Source organism: Carassius auratus, chromosome 8 (genome assembly GCF_003368295.1).
Source record: "Carassius auratus strain Wakin chromosome 8, ASM336829v1, whole genome shotgun sequence".
Lineage (NCBI taxonomy): Eukaryota > Metazoa > Chordata > Actinopteri > Cypriniformes > Cyprinidae > Carassius > Carassius auratus.
The window spans coordinates 12,939,971-12,951,602 of record NC_039250.1 but is presented as its reverse complement, the minus strand read 5'-3'; the positions used below and the strand labels follow the sequence as shown (position 1 = coordinate 12,951,602).

At 41.6% G+C, this 11,632-nt stretch overlaps 1 protein-coding gene across 1 annotated transcript; it reads left to right on the top strand.

The window, feature by feature from the left end:
• Positions 1–5,758: 5,758 nt before the first annotated feature.
• LOC113106744 (uncharacterized) lies at positions 5,759–7,494 on the top strand. The gene is made up of 4 exons (XM_026268773.1): positions 5,759–6,003; positions 6,102–6,311; positions 6,399–6,606; positions 6,790–7,494. Exons 1-4 carry the CDS (start codon positions 5,790–5,792, stop codon positions 7,490–7,492), a joined length of 1,335 nt encoding a protein of 444 aa, XP_026124558.1. The 5' UTR covers positions 5,759–5,789; the 3' UTR covers positions 7,493–7,494.
• The last annotated feature ends 4,138 nt before the right edge of the window (positions 7,495–11,632 follow it).

Here is an 11,632-nt window from a genome sequence, read left to right as displayed (position 1 = left end):
GAACATACTCAAACTAATGAAAGAGAGGGATTGTGCGTTAAAAAATGCAATAAAAACCAAGTCAGCTAGTGCTAAAAATCTATTCACAACACTGAGGAATAAGACTGTTAAAACTATACGCAAGGCCAAAGCAGATTTTTTTTTTTTACTATAATAGAAAATGCTAAAGGGGATCCCAAAATAATTTGGAACTAACTGAAAAAAACTTGTAGGACAAGACACAAAAACGAAATGACTTTTAAAAATTAAGATAAATGGAAAAATTATAAATAACACAATCAAAGTTGCCGATGGCTTCAATAATTTTTTAATTAAATCAGTATCCACTATTGCCCAAAGCTTACCATCTAACAATCTAAAAATTTGTCTGATAAATAACAGGCAGTTTTCAACAGGCCATGTCAATATACTGCATAATAAAATTTGATATATTACATAATTCATTTCCATATATTGGAAACTAGTGCTCTGTGCAATTTATGCATATATTGTGACATATAAGTAAATATTGTGCTAACAATATTTAACAGTGGTAACACCTCTGTTGTGTAATTTTTTTTATTGTAAAATATAAATGTCCTGTTCCTTTAATAATGATAATACTTATCATGTACTCTAGGTCACCAAGAAGCTAGCTGGTCATGCTGCTGGAACCGCTGCGTTGGTGACAGTGGAGGGGCCAAGGAGACGAAGGAGCTGATAGAACAGCTTCTAAACGACTTCATGGAGGCAACGGACACCATGGGAATCATGCTCTTTGACAAGGACAGGATGAAAGAGATCTGGCGGACACAGCAGCGCCATAACGACTGCATCCAGGACCCACCAGGTGTGCAGCTGTACAGGAAGATAGAGCAGGTGACTAAAGGGGTGGTCATTCTGCCCCAGTATCGTTGTGCACGTGGCTCAACATTCTTGTAGTCCTTCCACCTGCACCTAAACCGCTTTGTGCCAGATTTGCATTTTTCCTAAACAATGTGTTTTGTATGTTCATGTGTTTTCCATGGTGCTAACTTCTTTCTGCTTGCTTTTTCAGGAACAAGTGCGAGTGACCTTCATTTTCAGATGTACTTGATGGAAGGGATTGTACAGAGGAATGAGGCTTGTGCGGTTGCTGCCATTGAAGGTGGAGGCAGAAAGGATATCTGCTATGGTGGCCAACTGCAGCAGTACGCCATCATCCTGAGCCAGCTTTTTATGGACCTTAATTTGCATTGCGAGTGTGTGTTTGTTTGTGGTTTTGTGTGTAAAAAAAAAAAAAAGTACAATTCTTTACAAAAAAAAATGTACTCCTTTCTTCTGTCAGTTATTTTTATTGGCTGAATAATTTGTCACATTATCTGACAGGCCTGCGAATTAAACCGTGCACAAAAACACCAGAGTAAATAAAAGGCAATAACGAGAAATGTGCGTTCACACAAATAACCGTTCATTTTAATGCTTCTATATGTGCTGACAGACACTAATAACTTTGTTTGAATGTTTCTTTGTTGCAGCATGGCACTGAGTTGTTAGAAAAGAAATGCGTAGTTACATCATTGCTTGATGACGCCAGGAACCGAAGAATGAAGGAATGAGCTTTTTGAACCGGTTCAATGAGCCGAATTGTCTGAAAAGAACCGGTTCGCGGAAATGAATCGGAGTCGGACTTTTCAGCACTATTACAGAGAAGATTGAGCAGGATCCGCCAAGCGCGATCTTTGGTTCTAATTCTGTTCCAAATGTTCTAATTTACGTGCACGCTGATTGGCCCGTCTAGATGTTCCAATCTACGTGCACCACAATTGGTCCTGATGCGAAGCTCCCCATTTTGGTAACATACTTTAGTAACTGTAAGTAAGCAATGTCGTGTCAATCAGCTATGTAATCTTACGAATAATTTAAGATGCAAATTGCAGTCGATTGCTGATGTAAGAAATCTGTTTTCTGTAAAAGTTGAAGTGTCGCTTTTTTTCCGTTAAGGTGTTATGAATTATTTTTGGAAAATACAGTAGTTAGATGCATCCTTATTAATGAGTAAACGTGGTGTTAAGACGGCTGCCAGACGAGTTGTTGTTGTTCAATTCAAATCAATTCAAGTTTATTTGTATAGCGCTTTTTACTATACAAATCATTGCAAAGCAACTTTAAAGAAAATTAAGTTTCTACAATATTTAGTAGTAGTTTATCAGTGGTGACTGTAAGTTTATGTGCATATGATCGATTTAAAAAAAAAAATGAATACAAGACGTATAGAAGAAGCATACTGCTGCAGTATGCTGGCCTGTTTCAGGATATCATCTTGTTTGCTTGTTATTGGATATTTTGTTGCTTTTACATATTGTAATGTAAAATTTACGTGTTCTAATATTAATAGCGGTCGCTTCTAGCTCGGTATCCACAGAGGAGCCATCAGATGCTGATTTGTTTGCTGCAGCTGCACACATAGAAGATGCGGGTGAGTCAGACATCGTTATGAATGGGTTTACATGTGTGGTTTTATTTTCAGAATACTGTTCTGCATTGTATAACGTTTTGTGATTCTGTATTGTCAGCTTTCAGATGGATGGTTTTAGAAACAGTAAGGTAGGAAGTGTATTACACCTTCTGATCACACCAGCCCATACCCTGGCCGTTTTTTTTTTTTTTACCTCTCTTGGCTTTTAATTTTATATATATATATATATATATATATATATATATATATATATATATAAATTATTTTTATTATTATTATTTTTTATTTTTTTTTTATTCCATGGCAATTCCATTTACATCTTCGAGAATCTAACTTTTTCACAATTTTTTGTCATAGTCAGCTTATCTTTTTTTGCACATCTTCATCTGTATTTTGTGCTGAGTGAAAGCGCCCTGCAGTTTGGACAGTACCGGGGTAAAACCTTTAAATGGTTGCTTTCCAATGTTGTTGGTTACACAGCCATGGTTCTGGCCGTGCATCAGCGGGAGCGTGAGGGCGGCGACACGTCCCTATCTGCTGTCATGGGAAACAAGGACGCATTGCTGTGGTATGCCAGCCTGTTTCCTGACATGGTGGCTGCCATCAGCGAGCGCCAGGTCAGAGAGGGCACTGGCACACCAGCCCAGGAAGATCAGGTGCTTGTTGGGATTGGCAACTTTGCCACCTTGTCCTTTAAAGACCTTTATGAGGCGACAGAAAAGGGTATGGGTTCACATCTCTAACAGAGGATGCAGACAGTAGAGACTGTGTAGTTTTGGGGCTTCAGCTAATTCTGTGTCCCTCCATTTCAGTTTCATCAAGTGGGTGAGGAAGCAGACAGCCAGACCGGGAACGAAGATGGAAACTCTGCAGAAGTACATTCGGAGAAGAGACGCTGAGATGCTGTCAGAATCAGCACTTCCAGGCATGAATTTTCATTTTTTTTTTTTTTTTTAGGGTTTATCTTACAATTATTGCATTTTAGCACTGTTTTTGTAATTCTAATTTGTTTAATGTTTTATGACTTCTGCAGTATTTCTGCATACTGTAAAGCTGTTTTCAAACAATCTGTATCGTGTTATGCACTATATAAATAAATGTGATTTAACACTGTTCATTCATCCTTATATTAACAGTGGCCGCCTCCAGCTCAGCTTCTGCAGAGGAAGCATCTGATGAAGATCTGCTTGCTGCAGTGGCACATGTAGATGTTCTAGGTGAGAATTACCTTCTCTTTAATGGGATTACATTTGTAGTTTAATAAAAGAATGCTTTTGTACATTACATAGCCTGTTTTGTTATTATTTATTATCAGCCTTCAGATGGATGGTTTTGGAAACAGTAAGGTAGGAGGTGTACTGCACCTTCTGGTCGTGTGGGCTAAAGTGGCTTTCTTTGTCCTTTTTCAGCTTTAAGTAAAATTGTACTATCCTTTTAACACTTTATGGCTTCTTTCCAACACCGCTGCGATTTTTGCACCCTGCTCACCTTTGAGCATTTGTCTTTTTATCAACGCACATTTATATTTGTCATCATCTTTTTACAATTTCATGGTTTTCAATCTTTAAATGGGTGGCTACAGCTGCAATCACTAATCCTAACACACTAATAATGTTAAATAGTAGCACTAACATCTAGCAGCAGTAGTAGTAATTGTATTAATCTTGTAATAGTAAATAACACTGATGGCATCACTTCTATGTATCTCATTTACTTTTTTTTTTTTATGCCACGCTGCTGATGTGACTCAACCATCCAGTCAGCCAGAACCTCTGCCCTCTGCAACGAGAGCTGCTGTGCCAGAACAGCGTCCTCTGCCCACAGAAGAAGTAACTTAAATGCTCAAATGGTTAAATGGTCAAAAATCAGCAGCAGAAAAAAAACAACATGACTTCTCTTTTTCTTCCCCTTTCAACTGTTGCTGCCTGAAGGCTGGAGACAGACCCTTCCCAAAGAGCAGCATTTGTGGGTCAGCAAGGCTCTTTTCACCAGAGACAAGTCTGGGAGGCTGGCGCTGACCAAAAACCAGCGTCTCTGGTGGCATCCTCCTGGGCCCCGACCTCTCTATACACAGCCTCCTTCATCACTTGACAGCTTGTTTCATGCCAGGCTTTTCCTGTGGATCCCTTACCGCTTGTGGTCATACCGGCTCCTGTGCTCACAGCCCAACTGTCGCCGTCTTGGCTTCCCACTGACAGCGTGTGGGATGTACAAGACTGTCAGGAGGGTCTTGGATGTCAGTGGCTGGTACTTCATGGCTACAGAGTATCTTGAATGCCGGTCCTGCAAAAAAAAGCTGGCAGGCTGGTCTCAGGATATTCTGAACCAGCTCGATCCTGTCCACAGGGAAATGTTTCCTGCGGTGTTGACCTACAGGTTGGCACACTGTTTTGTTTTAAGTTTTAACATGAGAAAATGTCTTTGATGCTCTTCTGATATTGATCTGTTGTCTTTATTTATTTATTTTTATCATGCAGGCTGTCGTGTGATAAGGAGATTGTGAGGTGGATGCGGGGCGCTCATTGGGGAACAGTGCAACTTCTGTGCACCGGAGCCTATGCGTCAGGCACAGAGAGCATTGGATTGCCCAGACAACCCATTTCCTCTCTGTGATTGGGAAACTGCCACAGACCCTAGCAATCTCGCTGAAAATGGATTCCACTAAAAAGGTAAGTAGACACAAATGTGCATAATTTCACTATTAGTAGAGATAGGTGTAGGCTACATCACCCTTTTTTCTGTTACAAAATTAGAATTTTTTTCAATGTAAACTGACAGGTCTATCCACTTTAATTCTTTTCATCCTATTTCAGGTCACTAAGAAACTGGCTGGTGAGGCTGCTGGCACAGCGGCATGGGTCACAGATGTGGGAAATGAGTTTGGGCAGGTCCTCATGCGTGTCCTCACTGAGGCAGAGGGTGACGGTCTGCTTCCCATGTGCTCTAGACTTGTGGAGCGGTACCGGAGAGCTGGAGAAGCTCCTCCCCAAGTCTTCTATGTGGACTGTGACTGTTGCTCTGCCACTGGGAAAGGAAAGGCGGCAGCAATGTTTGGTGAGTGGGACCAGCTGCTTGTCAGGCTGGACGTGTGGCACTTCATGCGGAGGTTTGAAGTAGGAGTGACCACGGACAGCCACCCGCTTTATGGCCCATTCATGAAATTCCTCACCATTGCATCTTCGAATGGGATGCTTCAGATGTTGAGAGGCTAAAGGAGGCCAAGCAGTCGACAGGCTGCCAGCCCACCCCTAAAGAACTGGCAAAGCATTGCCGCCCCCGCACTCGAGGGGCCCAGGAGACTGAGCAGCTCACTGAGAAGCTGTTTATAGACTTTGATGGGGCTACGGACACCATGAGCATCAAGCTCCTTGACCAGGAGAGGATGTGGGAGATCTGGCGGACCCAGCAACGCCACATGCAGTTTATACAGGACTCACCAGGTGTACAGCTGTACAGGAAGACAGGACAGTTGACCAAGGATGGGGTCATTCTACCTGTGTACCGCTGTGCACGTGGCTCAACATCCCTGGAGTCGTTCCACCTGCACCTGAATCGCTTCGTGCCAGGTTTGCATTACTCAAAAATAGCGTTTGTTGTTTATTTGTGTGTTTGCACTCTAAATGTATTTTTTTTTCATGGTGATTATTTGTGAATTTGTATTAAGGTACAAGTGCAAATGCCTTGCATTTTCAAATGGACCTGTTGGAAGGACTGGTGCAGTGGAACGAGGCACGTGGGGTCGCTGCAGTTGAAGGTGCCAGCAGGGAGGAGATCTGTTATGGTGGCCAGCTGCTGCAGTACTGTAATGTACTGAGCCAGCAGCTTCTGGGTCTGAAACTGCCTCAGGATTACACCAGCCCTGGTGAATTTAAAGGTATCATTCACACAGACATTCTACTTTAGCTGTTTTACACCCATGTGTTATTAAAACATCAATGTGATGCACTCTGTATTTCTACAGGAGAGCTCTTTGGTTTGGAATATTTGTATTCCCAAACCAGAAGAGCGTTCGAGGAAGACTTAGGTGTAGACCCTGACATTCCAGATGTAATTCAGGGCAGCCCCCTCGGGAACAGACAGCATCCCTACAACCTCCTGATCAGCCCTCATCAACATCAACATCAACATCAGCTGAGTCTTACTCTCCTGCCTTGTCCACTCAGAGCCAGGTAAATTATTACACATAAACACACTGTGTACACAGAGATTTTATGGTGTGTGTGATGTTGATATTTCATTTGAGGTTTATTTTGTAATAATGAGTGGCTGACTGACTGAAAAAATCCTTTAATTTTGGTAAGTTTATTTGGCATTGATTACAGAGCAGTTTATTAATTTATTTTAATGTACAGATGGAGAGTGTGGGACCAGATGGCCAAGCTGGTTATGACCACGTCATTAGGCTGGCTGACAGTCTGGTTGACCTGCGCCTTCAGGGGTTTGTCACTCAGGGTAAGGTGGATGAGATTGTTGTGCTGTGGAACAACCTTGCAGCAGGACATTGAGCCTTTTACTGCTCCTTTGGTGGCCCCTGAACAGCTCCCACCGGTACTGCCAAAACTACCGGAAGCAATCCAGCATGGACACTCATCCTTTGAGTTTGAAATACCTCAGGATGCTTCCGGACAGGCAGCACCACGTTCTCGAGGCCAGCTTCCTCCAGTGGGTTTGACACCAGCACCTCAAGTCCCTTCTGCCACTTCTGCCATACCTGCCTCTGCGTCTGTTCCTGCTGCTACCCATAAATCTACCACAGCATCTGCCATGCCCATACCGGTTGAAGGAGCACCTGTACCAGTTGCAGCAGCAGATGAGAAGAGGGTGCCCAGGACCAAAGCATGGCGGCGAAAGAAGCTGGCAGAGGCAGCCGCAGCTCAAGGTTTAAACCCTAAGAAACGACAAATAGCTCAGCAGTTCCTCTGCCAAAAGTGTGGCCAGCCAAAGACTGAAGAATTTGGCCACAGCCAGTTCCGGTGTGTCCACTTCTGTGCAAAAGCTTCTGGGAAGACTGTGGCACAGTGGATGGAGGAAGTCAAGAGAGGAAAGACTAAATAGACAAGGACACGATTTATATATTCTAAAGATGTTTATTTTTGTTTTGAATAAGTAATTTTATATGATATATAATAAAAATGTCATATGTTTTCATTCATTTAGGTGTATATATATATATATATATATATATATATATATATATATATATATATATATATATATATATAAAACATATTTTCCTTTTTCTAATGTCTGTGTTCATTTCTGCTTTATTAGATATTGTGCAGTGCTTACAGTATATAAAAATCTGATAAATATCAAAAATATTTCATACTTCATGTATTTTACAATACATCTGGAGAAATTTTAAACACAAACTCAATCACTGTAATAAGATGACACTCAAGAACTCTATTTGCATGTCCATTAAGACAGGATTTTTATTGCACAAAGAAATTTAAAAAATGTTTTGCCTTTTTTTGTGTGTTATTTTACTTATTTTTTTTCTTATAATAAACAAAATCAGAACAAACTTAACGCTGTGGAGTGCAAAAAGGACATTTGTAATCTGCGAACAATGCATTAAATAGCATGACTCTGAAGTGCTGTTTACTTTTTCTCCATTCTCTGGAACAACTTTCACAGACATTCAGTGTGCATGCCTGCAAAATAAAATTGTGTGTGACAATTGCATGTACTATAAATTGGCATTGTACACAATTTAGGCCAAATATTAAGAATGAAAGCAGATTACTTGTTTTACAGAGCTCCATTACTTTGCAGACACTTCCTTGGCTTGATGAGCCTGAAGCACAGCTACAGCCTCCTCAACCTACACAGTACAAAAAAGCACAATGATCCAACAAAATATGGTCTTAGACTGATTGATGAGTAAATTTTTTTTATGCCTGTGAACCTTGGAGTGCAGGGATTCTGGAGCCTCGAGCATGTGCAGTAGTTCAGAGTTGTCGATCTCCAGCAGCATGCCTGTAATCTTTCCTGCAAGAGTCGGATGCAAGGCCTGGATAAGTGGATACAGCCGCTCGCCTGTATGGGATGCAAACAATTTGTTCATTTTCCTCATGTTATGATGTGGTACATAAATTGTGTGCTTTATTCCAAGCTTTCTGAAGCCATATGATAACTATATGCTGCTTCAAACTAAACAGACACTAATGTGTCGCCACTACACCCTCTATGAAGAGTATTATTCATTTAGCAGGTGGTATAACATGATTCAAACTGCTCACAACTTTAACTTTTAAGTGACCATCTGTGCACATCCTGTACCCAGGAGTTGTTTCTGCTCTTTTAATGGTGCAGCCGCCAGCATGGAGGCAGTAAGAGGCTCCTGGCCTTCAACACAAACTACTGGCTCTGTATTCGCTACTACCTAAAGAAACAGTAAAAGAAAGACCATTATATTTCTTTATTTAAATGCATCTATATAAAAACATCTACCAGTAGTAAATAGCAGCTGTATTAATCTCATGTAGTAGTGACTTGTAATATTACATGCAACAATAAATGTAACGTTGTCTTTTTATGGGTCTCCTTTACTTTTTCTGTTATGCTTTGCAGCTGATGGAAGCCAGTTGGTCAATCAGCCAGAAGCCCTGTCCTCCTCAGAGAGAGCTGCACCAAAAAAGCAGCCAGCCACCACTTAAGTAGTAAGACAAATCTTCAGATGGTATCTTAAAAGAAGCCTTCATGAAAGTAAACACTTTTTCTCTCTTACACCCACAGCTGCTGCTGCCTTAAGGTTGGAAGCAGACACTCCCAAAAGAGCAGCACTTGTGGGTCAGCAAGTTTCTCTTTAACAGAGACAAGTCTGGGAAGTTGGCGCTGAACAAAATCTGCATCTATGGTGGTCTCCCCCTGGCCCAATCCTCTATACTCTCAGCCTCCTTCTAAACCTGATGCCTTCCACAGCAGTCTGCTCCTCTGGGTTCCCTCCCTCATGTGGGCATACAACCTGCTGCGCTCCCAGCCCAACTGCCATCGCCTTGGGATCCAGCTAACAGCTTGTGGCATGTACAAGACAGGACCTAAACGGTTGGTACTTCATGGCGACTGAGTATCTTGAATGCCAGTCCTGCCAAAAGAAGCTAGCAGCCTGGTCGCGAGACATCCTGGACCAGTTGAAGCGCAACCACCGTGAACAATTTCCTGCAATCCTAACCTAAAAGTATAATTTGTTTTGTTTTTTTAAGTCTTTTAACACGATACCCCTTTATGGAACAAAAATATGTAGGCCTATGTGAATATACTGCAAAATATAACGTGATATATTATATAATACATTTCCATATATTGGAAACATGTGCTCTTAGTTTGCAATGTATGCATACAGTATATTGCGACATGCTAACAATATTTAACAGTAGTAACACCTGATTTAGTGTTACATATAGTGTAATTTTTAATGTCCTGAACCTTTAATAATGATAATACTTATCATGTACTGTAGGTCACCAAGAAGCTAGCTGGTCATGCTGCTGGAACCGCTGCGTGGGTGACAGTGGAGGGGCCAAGGAGACGAAGGAGCTGATAGAACAGCTTCTAAACGACTTCATGGAGGCAACGGACACAATGGGAATCATGCTCTTCGACAAGGACAGGATGGAAGAGATCTGGCGGACACAGCAGCGCCACAACGACTGCATGCAGGACCCACCAGGTGTGCAGCTGTACAGGAAGATAGGGCAGGTGACTAAAGGGGAGGTTATTCTGCCCCAGTATTGTTGTGCACGTGGCTCAACATCCTTGGAGTCCTTCCACCTGCACCTAAACCTCTTTGTGCCAGATTTGCATTTTTCCTAAACAATGTGAGTTGTTTGTTCATGTGTTTTCCATGGTGCTAACTTCTTTCTGCTTGCTTTTTCAGGAACAAGTGAAAGTGACCTTCATTTTCAGATGTACTTGATGGAAGGGCTTGTACAGTGGAATGAGGCTTGTGTTGTTGCTGCCATTGAAGGTGGAGGCAGAAAGGATATCTGCTATGGTGGCCAACTGCAGCAGTGCGCCATCATCCTGAGCCAGCTTTTTATGGGCCTTATTTTGATAGAGGACTACACCAGCCCTAGCGAATACACAGGTAATATGTTTGTGCACACATGACACTTTTGTTGCAGTTACACCTGTATGAGTATGTGCTCCATGTGCTTATCAAACTGTGATTGTCTACAGGAGAACTCTTTGGCGTGGAATACTTATAGTCCCAAACTAATAAAGCTTTTGAGGAAGACTTCGGAGCGGATCCTGATACTCCAGATGGGATTCAGGATACACACACAAACAAACGTAAACAGGGCTCTCAAGTCTCGCGCATTGGGCGTGAGACCCATGCATTTCAATCCGTTTACACGCTCACACGCCACACCTTGTATTTCTCACGCAGAGACATTACGAAGATAACGCTAAGTTGTGGCGCTATTTTTTAAACAGTGAAACAGGTAGAGGAATCAAGTGAGTTCCCCGAAGGCCCTGACACGTACCAGCTAATCAAATAAAAAAATATAGCTAACGATCAGCCAATCAGAAAATAGCATTGCTGTATCTGAGTAAGATTTTCACAGGATCAGATTACACAGATTCAGACACTCGATGAAGTATGTAACGTAACGGTTACAGAAGAGGACAGCGGCTGTCAGATTTTAAATTATTTACATCTTGCCGAACTAATTTCTACAGACTGATCAACGTGGGAGAAGAAGAACATCCTATGAGTAGAGTAAGTCATCTCACCATTGCTGGGGAATACATGTGTCCAGACATAAGTGTGCCCTAACCCCCAACCCCTCCACCCCCAGTCATTGTCCAACTCCATTGACTTGCCAAGACAATGACCACGATTTTGACTATATGTTTTTTTTTTTATCAATATATGAATTTTACATTTTTTCTAAACAGTCTAAGATATGTTTTGGTCTGATGGTTATTATGACCCCGACACGCACGCAATTTTGGCTATCATACGTGGTCGGCCATAGCTTTTGCGCCTATTATTAGTCCACTATAATTTTTTTTATAGCTAACTTTACACGTTGAAGAGGATGTGGGGCTACTCTGACAGTTTTATATAAAAAGACTTCTATAATAGACCTATCCATAATACTTGTATGGCAGTACCCATAATAGTTTGAATTTTATTTTTACTGCACAACATCCTGGTCCCCATTTTGAAAACGTTTTGCCTAG

What these genes read in the sequence shown, in the direction of transcription:
- LOC113106744 (XM_026268773.1), top strand. Translation starts at nt 5,790, where the DNA reads ATGAGCATCAAGCTCCTTGACCAGGAGAGGATGTGGGAGATCTGGCGG. An exon ending in CCTGAATCGCTTCGTGCCAG is followed by an intron (nt 6,004 to 6,101) that starts GTTTGCATTACT and finishes ATTTGTATTAAG; the next exon opens with GTACAAGTGCAAATGCCTTG. An exon ending in CCTTGTCCACTCAGAGCCAG is followed by an intron (nt 6,607 to 6,789) that starts GTAAATTATTAC and finishes TTTAATGTACAG; the next exon opens with ATGGAGAGTGTGGGACCAGA.